Below are 14,084 nucleotides of genomic sequence, written 5' to 3'. Positions count from 1 at the left end.
GCTGCTCGGCCGGCCGGCCTCTTTGGCTCCGTCCTGTTCTAACTCTCCATTCGGACAAAACCCAAGCTGTACATTTCTAATGATAGCCATGAAGGTTAGAAAACGACTCGTTCGGCTGTTAGGAGGTCAATTCCGATCTGCATGTACTATAGTTAGGCACGACAGCTGGAATCTACTTTCATAGGTTGACCATAACAGATTACGCTCCGCTTGCAGGAGCCAAAGGGCTGATTAGTCCAAAACCCAACCACCCCACGGGGGGGGGGGGGGGGAATAAATCTTTTCCCTCTCCTGCTTGAGACTGGATATTATCCGGGCTGTTTTGACTTTGGATGCAGGCGCACTAAACAAGGACGCTCTGTCACAACCCAGGCTAAATTCTTTACCTTCCCGTATTTCTTTACTCATTGATTTTACCTCTCCCCCCCCCAATAAAAAACACAACTCTAATCATTGAGATGTTCTGGTTTTTAATGATGTGACTGTAGTATTCTACAAGCTACATGGAGCAGACCACGTGCTATTTACAATTGGCTTCTTATTTTTACACCCAAGGAGGCAGACTCAGCCCCAGTCTTGAGAAATGTCTTGAATTGCAAGGGAATCTCTGGGTTACAGACTTGACTGGTTCCGCAACCCACCAGTGCTGGATCCAAGGACGACATCCCCATCGGTCCACCCCGTGGCAGACTTGATTGCAGCGAATGGGCGACTTCGACCGTAGCGACTCCGACTTAACCGGTCCAAGAATCTGCGCATGAAGGTCAGGTCAAGAAATCAGACCCTGTTCAGTAACGCTGAGATCTCTTCATCCAGAAGGGAGCTGGCCTCTGTGGCCTCCGGCATCTCACACATTTCGAAAGGCAATCAGAAGCCGTTAATTGGGGGCACCCAGCGAGTCGCTGGGTGAAGTCTGAGCACAGCACCATCATCAACATGCTCCTAATACCAGTGGGTCTCAGTCTAGCATCCGCGGGCCTTAAAAGATGCCAAGTGAGAGTTGAATCGGCGTGACATTTACCATTGCTTTTCCCTGCTTCTGTCTCCTCCGGCAAGCAGTCTGTCACAGATGGAGCTGGAAAAGATCAAGACGACAGAAGATGAGTTTTACTTGGGGGGGGTGTGTGTGTGTGCAGATGACCACTGCCCCTGTTATCATTCATTCATTCATTCATTCATTCATTCATTCATACATACATACATACATACATACATTCATTCATTCATTCATTCATTCATTCATTCATTCATTCATTCATTCATTCATTCATTCAATATGTCGCCCACACTACCCAAAGGTCTCTGGGCGGTTTACAACAATTAAAATACAGTAAAAAGATAAAATAATTAAAATACAATTAAAATATATTCTCTAAAAATTGCCATCAGGACCCACAGTTGATATTACTTCAGTTAAAAGCCTTCTTCTCATTATTATTATTAAAGTTATTAAAGAGTTAAGCCAACAACCACCCACAGTGGGCCCGGGGAACTGCTCCAGCTGTCACTGGTCCAAGAGACTGGACTGTACAACAGACCTCCAGAGACTCCCTTGACTCTGGTTCTGAGGGGGTGAAGGGGGGCAGCGTAGTAGGATGAGGTTGCTAGACTTGGAAAGAGAGAGACAGGTTCTTGCCCTCAATGAACTGTGGGACTCAGTGGGTCAGCTGAGATCAATTACTCTCTTGAGGTCCGACCCTGGCAAAGATATTCAAGCAGCAATGCACACCCTCTCTAGTCTCATGTTTCAAGATTTTAGAAGAGGGGGGACGGACAAACACATTAAATATAGTATATAGTCTGGAGGTTGGTTCGCGAGATCAATCGTGGTTTCACTTATCCGCCAGCTGAAAATTTTAAATAAACCCCTCCACAAATACACATTACCAGAACGGACCACCAGAGGGAACCAGAGTCTATGCTACCTTGTTTCCCTGAAAATAAGACCTACCTAACCTGAAAATAAGCCTTTGTAGGATTTTTCAGGATGCTCGTAATATAAACCCTTCCCCCAAAATAAGCCCCAGTTAAGTGAAACCCTGCCCTCCACCATTGTGCAGCATTGTGCAGCAACCAGAAGATGATGACAGGACTGTAAAATAAAACATCCCCTGAAAATAACCCCTAATAGGGTTTTTTTGGAGCAAAAATTAATGTAAGACCCTGTCTTATTTTTGGGAAAACACGGTATATAGTCTGGAGGTTGGTTCGCAAGAGGGCTTGAGGGTGAGAAGATGAGAAATACTGAAAGGTTGTTGGGTTGGACTAGAGTTTGGGCTATCCGTACCCTACTTTCCAGGGTCAGAGAGTCCAAGTTTTAAAAACAGAAATGTGCCAGTGGTTTGGAGCTGAACTCACCCGGTCTGCTCTGCTCCACGTCGGGGGTCCCTGGCTCTCCCATTGGGTCCTGGATGCCGTCACGAGCCACTGGCAGCCAGTGAGGAGCCTCGTCCAGGTCTCGCTCTGCCTGCTCCTGGCGAGCACCTTTTCCTGCCAATTCCTCATCGCGAGACTAGAAGATATTGGATAATGTCACATACTCGTTTCATGCCATGGGAAGATCAGCTGGGAAAGGGAGCTATCAGGTTTTATCTGCTCAGTCAGCCCCTTCTCTATCTTTCTGAGGGCCAGGATAGTGGGAAAGCTCTCCTTCGACAGCACATGTCAATGACCTTGTTCCCCCCCCACCACCCACCAGCTTTCTTTACTCTATGGGCTGTCCCATTCATACGTGATAATTGAGAAGACAAGGACTTGGAGGATCTGGGTCTCCAGCCATACATTGAACCGATGCATGTAAAACTTTTAAAGAGTTTTAATTTCTTCACTGTCAGCATTCATGTAACTTTCTTGCCGTCATGATTTTTTGCCTTCTTAAATGTTCAACAGCAGCCCCGTTCTAAAATATCTTCTTTCATCAAACGGCAGCCTCTTGTCCAGAGTGCAGGTTGCTCATCATAACCATCAAGTCCTGGGGCACAGCCGCTCCTTTTAGATTTTTTTTTTTTTTGACTTCTGAATATTAACCATAACCCTCTGTTTGTGCTTTCGTCTCTAATCTCCTTTTTCAGTCAGTTCAAATTACGACTGTTTTGTGCCAGAAATATGGAGTCCTGGCCCCTTTCCGTAGGGCTGAAGAAGACCCCTTTCAGCGACCCCCGGGAATACGTGAGTGCAGGCCACACCGTTCCAGGCAGGTGATGAATCTGACTCAGGGTAAGGCACCTGCCAAGGCTTATGAGACAAGAAACGATGTCTAAAGACTCTTGGGTCCCACATAGACACCATGGGCTGAACCCACTGTTCATTTCGTCTCCGCATTAGAATCTGCTTTGACCGAGGGTTCGTCAGGCATTGTCTTTACTGATCCTCAAGAAGATTAACCAGTTTCTGTTGGCCTTCCCATCAGTCTTTGGTTGCTAGTTTGATTTTAATTCTACGGCCCTCCTGGTCAACCTCGTTTACATATTTACTTGCTTTTTACAATTCTGTACACTCCTTGCTTTTTAAGCTTGCATTCATTTGTTCAAACTTAAACCTCACTTTCCTTCAGGGTGGGGCATGAAGGCAAGACAAAGGAAAGGAAGGGAAGGGAAAGAAAAGAAAATATATAAAAAGCCTTCCAAAGGAATCCATGACTGTGTACCTGCAGGCGAGCAGCACAAAAGTGTCCCAGACAGCAGGGGGAGCCCGGCTTCTGCTCCAGCGCCTCGATCTTTCCCAGCAGCCTGTTTCTTTCGACCGGCAAATAAGCCACCTGCTCGCTGTGGCTGCTGCAGGCGATGCTCAGCAAGCCTTCTTGCGCCAGCATCTCTCCGCTGGGATTCTGGGGGGCAGGGAGAGAGGGAGGTGGTGGGTCCCATCAACACACACACACACACACACACACACACCTTCTTCAGACAAGCAAGTCTCCTTGGCAAAGCAGAGTTGCAAAGTTCACCCTCATCAATATAACAGAGTGGTTAAAAGATACTCAACAGGGCTTCCCGGGGAGGCGCAGGTGGTTAAAAAAAAACACACCCAAACTCAGTAGGATCATGTAGGGTTTTTTTTTTTAGGCAAGCTGAAATGCCCAGAAATGGAAGCAACAAAAGCCCTCGGCCGGCCGTGGCAGAAGGCGTGAGGAACAGAAATGGCCTATGCTCGTTCACACTCTTACGGGTGACAGACTTAAGGAGGCCAAAACCTCCGTCAGAGTTTTGTCGCTTTTCTCCAATCTGCTTCTCCATTTTCTTTCCAACCTTGTTTTTCTTTTTAATCAGGCAAACCAGCCCAGTTCCAGTGACTCAATATTGATCCACCAGGGAAGATCTCGCATCATCAGGCAAATATGCCGAGGAGTTTTTTTTTCTCCATATGCAGAGACTCGTGCACAGTATTTTTTTACAAATTTCTCTCAAAGTTTACACATTTTCTGGCCTTAACTTCAGCAGCTCTGTGGGGATTTTTTTTTTCTTTAGCTCTCTGCTGGTTGGACTATCTGCACCCTTGATTTCTCTGAAATGTCCTGTAAGGTCTGCAATTCATACATTCTCAAGAAAAGGAGTTTCCCTTCTCCCAGTGAGGCATGCGGGGTGCAAAAAGGCTCTGTTTCTCAAGAAGGGGGGGATCCCGAAACTCTGTCTGACCCGACTTCTGTTCCTCTCAGCCTCTCCACCAGAAACGTGGACTAAGGACCCCCTTTGCTGAATCTGTTTCAGTGGGAGCAGCCCTTCAGCAGAGGAAGGCAAGCCCCCACAGATCTGGGATCTACTGTAAAAGGAACCTATTCAGTTCATTTTGTTTTTTCTACTTCATTCATAGTTATTCTTTCCAAAGAGCTCTACCTGGGGGTGCATTTTATCCTCACGGCAAACCTGAGAAGTAGGTAAAGCTTGGGAAAGTTATGGTTTTGGACGAACTCCACAAATCCTCCAACAAGCTAGTTTGCCAATTTCACTTTCACTCTCCTAATATAACAGCAGGATCCCAGTATTTGCAGAATAAATACTATTTCACTTATCCATGCTCTAAAAATATTTAAAATATTAGAAGAAAAATCTGGCCACTAGAGGGAGCCAAGGCTCATTCTACCCGGGTTCCCCGAAAATAAGTCCTAACCTAAAAATAAGCCCTAGTATGATTTTTCAGGATGCTTGTAATATAAGCCCAACCCTCAAAATAAGCGCCAGTTAAGTGAAACCCTGCCCTCCGTCATCCAGAAGATGACATGACTGTATTTGAATAAATGTACAATTAAAAAAATTCCCTTGAAAAAAGCCCTAGTGCGTTTTTTTTAAAGCAAAAATTAATATAAAACCCTGTCTTACTTTCTGGGAAAGATGATATATATAATGTTCACTATTAAAAATAGCATTCGCCATTTCAGCAGAGTAATTTAGGGCAAAGGACAAATAATTGCATCTTGTTTCGGGCAGTGAAACCCTTCAGCAAATCACCCGGCAGATGCTGAGAGTCCGTCTGGCTGAGATACAAAGAAGCCAGCTTTGCCTTCAAGAACCCTTAAGCTGTGGTCCTCATATGTTTTAAGACACTGCTTTAGGAAGCTTTAAAGGATCATAGAAAGATAGAGTTGGAAAGGGCCCCCTTGAGGTCATGGGTTCCATTGTTGTATTGCTCTAACAGTTAGGAAGTTAACTGTGGGTCTTAATGATGGCAATTTTAATTGTATTTTAATTGTATTTTAATTGTATTTTAATCATTTTATTTTATTCCATTGAATTTTAATTGTTGTAAGCCGCCCAGAGACCTTTGGGTAGAGTGGGCGGCATATAAATTAAATAAATAAATAAATAAATAAATAAAGTTTTTCCTGATACTGTATTCAACCGAAATCTGGCATCCTGTACCTTGAGCCCATGATGATGAGTCCGTCCTGCACTCTAGAACAGATCCTGCCTCTCCTTTGTAGGACAGCCTTTCAAATATTTAAAAAAATGCTCTCCTCTGAGTCTTCTTTTCTCCAGGCTAAACTTTTCTCAAGTTCTTTCAGTCTTTCCTCCTCATAGGGCTTGGTTTCCAGCTGGTCATTCCCACTGCTCTCCTGTGAACTTGTTCCAGTTCTTAAAGGAGTATTATATTTCTGGTGTTTCCTTCATTACATTCTTTTTGATGCAAACCCTTTCTCTTGGCTGAGCTTCCCGGGGTTTGTGTTTGTGTGTGCGTGTCTGCGTGCATATTAACTGTGAGGTGGAGCCCAAGCCACCCAAATTCCCACGCATGCGTGCACGGAAACTTTAAGCACCAGTGTGACCACAAAAAAAATCGGCTTTTTTTTCTGGTTTCCAAATTGTGTCTGTCTCGACATGCAAAGGGCTTCTGTCTCTTCTGGAAATCTGTCGGTCTGCGCAGCCAACGTTCTGGGCTGGGGCCGTTTGAAAACAGAAGGCTCTATCCCTCATATCCAAAGCACTACAGGGAACGTGGGGCAGACTGTCTCCAGGAAGGGGGGGGGATGACAAAACAGCTGCCTGATGTATCGCTGTGGGAGGCAGGATCCTGGACTCAGAGGGCCTTTCTATTTGATCCGGAAGGACCAAGGCAGTCACCGAGGCAGGAAGGTCACCAATCTGATAAGGCTATATTTTTCCCCCTTCTGTTACTGAAAAAGGCCAAATGGCAGACAAAATGTACCAGGCCGTACCCCTCACGCATCCTTTGTTCAAAGCAGGACAAGTGGCTTACGCAGCGAGCTCTCTCAGTCACAGCAGGGGAAGAACGCCTTTGCCATGATGATGCTGCTGCCAACAGGCAATGGCTTTTCTCCAGGGGAAATGATTCCCTGCATACTTGAACCCGCAAGCCAAGATCCAGCCACTACCTGTCCCGGCAGCCAACAGCTGGGAAAGGACGTGAATCATGGCTTCGGACAGGAATCCTTGTCATCAAGAGATATGAGAAAAGTCACACCCCTGCTGTTCCTATTGTCTTCACACCTCTCTTTGAAGGCTTCGGGGAAACAACCGGCCCCAAATGATTCCTACGACAAGCCCCTTCGAAGCACGCAGGCCAGCCAACTGTGGCATTCGTTCCTGGACAAACCCCTTCCCCTCCAAAGGGGGGTGTGCATAGGAAAAGCTCCCTGCGAGCTGTACTCGGCGAGTCTCTTCCTTCGATTGACAGCACGTCTGAGACAACCGGATGCAAATTCCAACACAAAACCCAGAAAGAAACTGGGAGGGTGGGTGGAACGGGCTCTCCTTATCCTCTTTCAAATTTTAAGTAGGCAGATCCTTCTTGTGGTTTCGGTGTGCAATGGTTTCGTCTTCAGCATAAATAACACACTGATTCTAAATTGGGCCTTTGCTAATCAAGCTTCTGTTATCTGCAAGGGTTGGGATGTTCTAATTATTGGTTTCCTTTTTTTTTAAATGGTCAGATAACAGGGTTTCACAACAAGGAAGACAATGGGAAAAGTAGAAGTCATTCAGGCACCTCCCTCGGGTAACAGGGAAAAAACTTATAGAGGTGCAATTTAGAGCTAACTCCCAAGGCACCTACAACTATTGCACAGATATGCAACACATACTTCCTAAAGTGCAACAGATCATCCACAAAACTCTTCTTACAAAATAACATCTAGACAACAATTAAAAACAGAAATAAACAATAAAAACTTGTGGCATCTTCAGGACTGTTGTATTTCAGTTAAGGCTTTCGGGGATAATCTTAGAACTCCAGAGCTGGGACACCCTCTGGATCCTCGAGTTCAGCCCCTTTCAAGAAGGCGCAGTGGGGAATTCGAACTCCCAACCTCTGGTTTCACAGCCGGATGCAGTGGTTCTTAACCTTTGTTACTCGGATGTTTTTGAACTGCAACTCCCAGAAACCCCAGCCAGCACAGTTGGTGGTGAAGGCTTCTGGGAGTTGCAGTCCAAAACTCCTGAGTAACCCAAGGTTAAGAACCAGTGCGACTGAGCTATCCAGGAACTCTCTTCTCTATTCACTTTTTCAGACAAACTTTAAAAAGGCCTTTAAGAGAAAACTGGACAGCCGTCTGTCAGATCTGCTTTGATTTGGATTCCTACCTTGAGCAGGAACTTGATGGTGGCCTTAGAGGCCCCTTCCAGCTCAAGGATTCTAGGAATCTATGAAAGAAAGAAAAAAAAAACAGAGGTTCCAGCATTTCTCTCCCCAGAACTAAAGAACGGAGTCTTGAACGTAGGAGGTTTTCCTTGCTCCAGAACATGGAGAAGTTACTTTTCTGAATAGCAGCTCCTCAGGCCAGCCTGCGACTCCTGATTCTGTGGCCAGGGTGACTGGGGGATTCTGGGTGTTTTCATTTAAAGAGAAACTTTTCTAAAAGTTCTACCTTTTGGTCCCAACCCATACAATGACCTGGGCTGGGGAGGTGGGCGCTTACCTTGTCTTTTCAGTGTGAAGGATCCTCCAGATGTGGAAACTCAAGAGCCTGGGCAAAAGCAGCTGATAAGGACAATGTCACAATCCACGGGCTGTAGGGGCCCCAAGATCTGCCAGTATTGAACGTTCCCCAGGAGAAAGGCAAGCAGGAGCTGGAGAGGTCACTAAATGGTTCTCCCCAACAAAGCTATCTAAAAACCGTACCTAAGGAAGTTCCCACGAAAGAGCAAGGGAACAGGCAAGGCCTTGCATGGAACCCAAATAAGTGGGAGGGCAGCCACCACAGGTGAAATATATACGGCATGCTCATTCTGGCATACACCATTTTTTTAAAAAACAGTGCCCCATATTGGGGCAATCCATGTGTCCAAGACATAGCTGGCTGTTCTCATAACTGCCTTCCTCGAGTATCTTATAAGCTCGGGGGAGTTTGAAGGACATTCCACCATCGTTTGTCCATCAGACTCTGATAGAGATCTCATCAGATTTTTAACACACCCCTGAGGAAAGCATCAGAGTTTACGCAGGGCCAAAATGCATCAACCTGATATCATCAAGCAGGTTTCCTCTTGTTTTTCTGGTGTACGCCTCTCGGCTTATCTCGGGGACACAAACTGCCCGCAGCTTCTTTAAAACGCCTTTGGGGGTTAGGGCCATGAAAGCAATTCCTTCAACAAAAAATGGACGCACATCAGCACTTGATTGTCCTCATGCAAACCTGTATTGTGGGCAAGAAACTACTGTTAAGAGAGAATACAGAGACAGAATGTTTTCCTATAAGACAAGGGTGTGTTTTATTTCTTTATACGTTCAATCTCTATGCAGAGCGTATCATAAAGAAAGCCAGATGAGATTCAGATGAAGGAGTGAAAACTGATGGAAGAAACACCAATAATTTAAGATAAATTTAAGATTAAACACTAAATTAAATTTAACCTGCATTGTCGACAAGAACCTACTGTTAGGACAGAATATGGAGAAATTGAATCGTCTCATCCAAGCAAAAACGCCAGACAAGGGTACATGCTTACCTTCTGAACTGTGGTCAAAGGCGCTCAGAACATGCATGAGGGGACTCAGCAGTGGTCATGTCCTTCTGTAAATTCAGAGTCAAGCCACCAACAGAAACTACTTCCATTCTTCTGACAAATGTCATGTATCCTATATGCAGGAAAACGTCCCCAGTGGGACATGATGATGCTGCGGGTTAAACCACAGAAACCTGTATGCTGCAAGGTCAGAAGACCAGCCGTTGCAAGATCGAATCCATGCAACGGAGTGAGCTCCCGTCGCTTGTCTCAGCTCCTGCCAACCTAGCAGTTCCAAAGCGTGTTAAAATGCGAGTAGATAAATAGGTATCACCTCGGTGGGAAGGTAACAGCGTTCTGTGTCTAGTCACGCTGGCCATATGACCATGGAAACTGTCTACGGAGAAACACTGGCTCTACCATTTGGAGGCGGGGATAAGCACCACCCCCTAGAGTCGGACATGACTGGACTAAATGTCAAGGGGAACCTTTACCTATCCTGGAAAACAGGGCAACAGCCTCATGAGTCAACAGTGACGTCTGTGCCATATCGGCTCAGTGGATCTCAATGACAAATATCATGAGGGTGAATTTCCATCAAGAGAAACTACATTTTTTTCTTCTATCCCACCATCATGTTTTTAACACAAATCCAGAAATCCCTTCAATTAATGCTAATTTTCATAGACATGATTTCCATTGACTGCCAGCAAGCCAATTTGAGAGCACCCCCCTGCATCAAGCTTAGCATGCAAAGATACTCATTTTGGCCCATGTGAACAAAACCAATAACCGCATGCGGACAATCACTCTTTATTCCAAGCAATCTAAGCCCCGCTTTTGGGCCAAATAAAATGTGTTCTCCATCAGAGTTGTTCCATTGTCTTGCGTACGAGGATTTTGTTTTACAGGCAACAAAAGCGACATTACAGCATTCTCTGTGACAAGGAGGGACTGATTTCCTGAGGCCATGGAACGATATTAGAAACTTGACTTAAGGCATTCCATTTTAGATCTCCTAACAACAAAATGATTTAGGGAAAACTCTGTTCAGTAGAAGGCAAGATACACATAGCATGGTAATGATTTGAATACAACAACTCAAAAAAAATAAAAACCCTGGCTAGGAGACTGCATATAGTAAGACAAGCTACGAGGTTGGAATGTTTCTGTTATTTATATACATATATATTTTCTCCAGTAAGCAGCCACTGTGTACAAAAAAGAGTCATGTAGTGTCACAGTTTTACTTTTTATCCCATACAACCCTGTAGTTGAGTCATCCCTGATTAATAACAGGAGTCTTGTAAGTCCACCACCACCACCACCAAACCGTTTTTAGTTATGATTTAAAGATTCAGACAATTCACTTTTAAGTAGAGGATCCCTGCTGTATGAAATCTCTGTGCCGAGACTCCAGGTGGCCCACGATCTTCTCCTCAATTTCCAGGCCCTGAGCAATTTCATCTTCCGAAAGCGACAACCGGGTCTCCAGATCCCGGGTCACCACAATCACAGAGGTTCTCCGGGACTCCAGCAGGTTGGCAATGACCACCTGGTGGCGGTATTTCTCCAAGGCCCGCCGGGACTTCTCAATTAAGATGTCCGGGTTGGTTTCCAGCTTGAACGAGATCACAAATGCTTCGGGGGCCCATTCTTTCACCAGAGGGGAAAGCATTTTTGGTACCATCTTCATGGTGATCTGCATCAAGGGCAAGAAACACCTACTTCAGCAGAACGTACAAATATCTTCAAAAGTGACGCTCAAGAGGAGAACAGGACAACACCTCCACTGGAAGGTAGATCTCCACTAAAATGTCTCCCCACCCCAAGCTGCCTGAGGCTTTTGGCACAGTCCCCAGTTCCAGTACAAAAGCCTCAGTTCATGTGTCAATGAAATAAATGCCGCCATTTCCATCTCCTTCCCTTTCTCTCTTTCACTTCCAATTTTAGATTTCAGTTCAGGGACTTTTCCTTTTCGCTATGAGCACCGTGACCTTGGAGAGCACTTTGTTAATAAAGTAGAGCTATCCACAGACATTTTCTCACTGTACACACCTCTGTGGTAGGTGCCAGCCTTACTGTAAGTCAGGAAAAACCAGTAGGGAAGCGGATATACCTGTTCTGGCAACGAAATACCAGACACTGCACACACCAAAAACACAAGGGAAACACCTCTTTCAATGTTTTTAGAATGTGGATCCTCACTTAAATCTCCAAACAAGCACATTTTCTGCTGCTGCCAAAAACTCTGAAGCCGATTTGTCCTCAAAATAAAAAAGGGTATCGTGTGAAGAATTCTTCCCTTAGGTTGCCCTCTAAAAGAAGGCATGCTTCCCATTACCCTGGCCAAATTTCAACTAGAATTGACCCACTGGATAAACCAAACTTAGAAAAATTGAACTAAATGAATTATACAGGCCCTTATTTCAGGAGGGAGAAATTATTCCCCTCCAGTTGTTCATTTTCCTCCAGAGGAAATGGTTCATCCCTGTAAATCCTGGACTTTGGATTCTCCTAAGCTCCTGCTACTCTTGCATAGCTCCTTCCTTCCAGTTTTTGGTTATGAATGGTCAAACCTACGTGGCATCTCCTTGCGGGGTTATGGACTGTCCCAATGCTGGACTCCCCCCCACTGCATTTCACATACACGTGTCTGTCTCCTGTGGTTATGCCCTGTCCATCTGAAGAAGCTACCATTGGCAAAAGCATCTGTCAAATAAGATCTGTCACAAAATGTTTTATTCTCTTAAGAAAACAACAGGAAAACTGGCAAGAATTCTGTGAGCGCCGAAGAAGGAGCAGGAGCAAAGTGAGAAGCATGAGCTACAGTCCACCATTTTGGTGCTCTATGACATGTTTACTGGACCAAAAGCCCTTTCTGGACAAAGGTCCCAGGAGCTGCTGGCCTCACCTGCAGAGGTCCATCGGTCGACTGGATCTTATGTTCAGGCATCTCGGAAGGAGGGATGTAAAAGTCAGATACAGCGGCTGCCAAATAGAACATGGCACTGGAACCTGCAAGGGGGGGAGAGAGACGGGAAAGAAGTTCCTATGAGTTCCTATGACACAGTCAGGCAAACAGTAACATCTAGACCTGCACAAAGCCACCTTCTTCATTAAAGCCACTTAATTTCATTACAGTTTTTATTGTGTGCTGCCATGTGGCTTCAGAGATACGTCAAACCGACCGATGAATTGCCTCAGGAGGGGGCGGGCTCCTCAAAACTGGAGGCATTCCAAAGAAAGCTTGATCGCCATCTCTCTGGTATACTTCACCCTGGATTCTTGTGCCAAACAGAGCTCCATTTGGTGGCCTTTAGGCCCCTTCCAATCCCATTACTCTATCACTGACGACTTCCAAAAGTTCCTACCAGTTCTTGCAAAACAAACCTTGTGGCAGCCTTCATGGAGTCAAACCATCTCAAATTAGATTCTCTTTTCCTATTGCCTTCAGATTTTCCTAATGTTATTTTTTATTCCAGTAAATCTTGTGTCCTCGTTATCGCCTTCAAGCAATACTAAACCTCCTTAAATTTGTTTAGCCTGGAAACAGCTTCTGAATACTTTGTACTGAGCCATATACAGAAGCGGTTAAACTGCAACTCTACTCACAACCAGGGTTCAAGACCAAATAGCCAGCTTGAGGTTTAATTCAGCCTTCCATCATCCAAAATCAGTAAATTAAGTATCCAGCTTGCTGGGGCCGGGGCAAAGCCTAGCCTGCATCATTAAATTGTATACCACCCAGGGAGTGCTTGTATAAGAAGCAGCACACGCACCCCTAAACCCAACTGTTAATCTCAAATAGAAAAAAGCCCATTGAAATCAATGAAACTTCCCCCACCCATCAGCCGTCCCCTCGACCCAGCCCGGCGTGGATGCTGGGGGATGATGGTGGGGGAGCATCCTTCTTTCCTTCCGTCCTTTCCCCCCCACCCTCCCGCTCACCCAAGGGGGCGAGGGCGCGGGCGGCGGCCCGCAGCAGCGCCAGGTACTCGGCCAGGCCGGTGAACTCGAGGGCCAGGAGGGCCTCTTGGTCCTGGGCGCGCCGGTAGGCCAGCAGGGCGGGGACGAGGGCCGGGAGCGCGCCCTCGGCCACGCGCACGCTCCGGCCCGCCTCGTGCACGCGCAGGAGGTCGAGCAGGGCCGGGCCGCCGGTGGGCAGGGCGCGCGCCCAGGGGAAGACGGAGCGCGCCCGGTGCAAGAAGCAGACCGCATAGCCGGCCGCCACCAGCCGCTCGGCCGAGGCCGCCCCGCGGCGCCCGCTGCTGAAGTTCTCCAGGAAGCGGACCGGCCGCGCCTCCAGCGGCACCTGCGTCCCGCCCGAGGTCACCAGCGCCACCCGCCGCCCGCGGGCCCGCTGCGCCGCCGCCCAGGCCCGCACCCGGCCCTCCGCCGCCGCCGACTCCGGGGTCTCCGGTGCTGCTTCCTCCGCCATGACTCTGCCGCCGGCTCCGCTCGCTTCCTCCTGCTTCCGCTTCCGCCTCCGCCCCTGGCCGGAAGTCCCGCCCCGAGGCGCCCTCCCGTTGCCCTAGCAACCGCCGCGGCCGCCTTCCACCACACCCCGTCTCCCCTTTCTCCCCGGCTTTGCGTATAAAAACAGATTCTCCGCTCGTTTCATTTATATCCTGCTTTATTTTATCCTCCCAAAGGTCCTCTCTCGTAAATAGTCGTTGCCCGGCCCAGGGG

General features: G+C 46.9%; 2 protein-coding genes across 3 annotated transcripts; both read right to left on the bottom strand.

The window, feature by feature from the left end:
• Nucleotides 1-450: 450 nt before the first annotated feature.
• Nucleotides 451-8,897, bottom strand: LOC110072628 (uncharacterized). The gene is made up of 4 exons (XM_078378919.1): nucleotides 8,366-8,897; nucleotides 3,647-3,826; nucleotides 2,359-2,512; nucleotides 451-1,075 (listed from the first exon to the last, which is right to left on the bottom strand). Exons 2-4 carry the CDS (start codon nucleotides 3,809-3,811, stop codon nucleotides 789-791), a joined length of 606 nt encoding a protein of 201 aa, XP_078235045.1. The 5' UTR covers nucleotides 3,812-3,826; nucleotides 8,366-8,897; the 3' UTR covers nucleotides 451-788.
• A 236-nt stretch (nucleotides 8,898-9,133) lies between these two features.
• On the bottom strand, nucleotides 9,134-13,947 carry PPCS (phosphopantothenoylcysteine synthetase). Of its 2 annotated transcripts, none has more exons than XM_072977773.2 (3): nucleotides 13,780-13,947; nucleotides 12,307-12,410; nucleotides 9,134-11,094 (listed from the first exon to the last, which is right to left on the bottom strand). In XM_072977773.2, exons 2-3 carry the CDS (start codon nucleotides 12,397-12,399, stop codon nucleotides 10,765-10,767), a joined length of 423 nt encoding a protein of 140 aa, XP_072833874.2. In that variant the 5' UTR covers nucleotides 12,400-12,410; nucleotides 13,780-13,947; the 3' UTR covers nucleotides 9,134-10,764. The 2 variants fall into 2 exon arrangements, with proteins under 2 accessions (XP_072833874.2, XP_020636814.3); XM_020781155.3 differs by having other exon boundaries at nucleotides 13,344-13,913.
• Nucleotides 13,948-14,084: the final 137 nt, after the last annotated feature.

Source organism: Pogona vitticeps, chromosome 7, assembly GCF_051106095.1.
Source record: "Pogona vitticeps strain Pit_001003342236 chromosome 7, PviZW2.1, whole genome shotgun sequence".
NCBI classification, from domain to species: domain Eukaryota; kingdom Metazoa; phylum Chordata; class Lepidosauria; order Squamata; family Agamidae; genus Pogona; species Pogona vitticeps.
Note: the sequence above shows the minus strand (reverse complement) of the source record. Positions and strands in the feature narration are given on the sequence as shown.

Excerpts from the sequence above, each read along its gene's own strand:
- PPCS (XM_020781155.3), bottom strand. The coding sequence starts at position 13,833 with ATGGCGGAGGAAGCAGCACCGGAGACCCCGGAGTCGGCGGCGGCGGAG. Across the intron at positions 12,411-13,343 it reads CCGCGCCCTCGCCCCCTTGG|GTTCCAGTGCCATGTTCTAT; the intron begins GTGAGCGGGAGG and ends CCCCCCTTGCAG. Across the intron at positions 11,095-12,306 it reads CGACCGATGGACCTCTGCAG|ATCACCATGAAGATGGTACC; the intron begins GTGAGGCCAGCA and ends CCCTTGATGCAG.
- LOC110072628 (XM_078378919.1), bottom strand. The coding sequence starts at position 3,811 with ATGCTGGCGCAAGAAGGCTTGCTGAGCATCGCCTGCAGCAGCCACAGC. Across the intron at positions 2,513-3,646 it reads TTTGTGCTGCTCGCCTGCAG|TCTCGCGATGAGGAATTGGC; the intron begins GTACACAGTCAT and ends AATATCTTCTAG. Across the intron at positions 1,076-2,358 it reads CGTGGAGCAGAGCAGACCGG|CTCCATCTGTGACAGACTGC; the intron begins GTGAGTTCAGCT and ends GATCTTTTCCAG.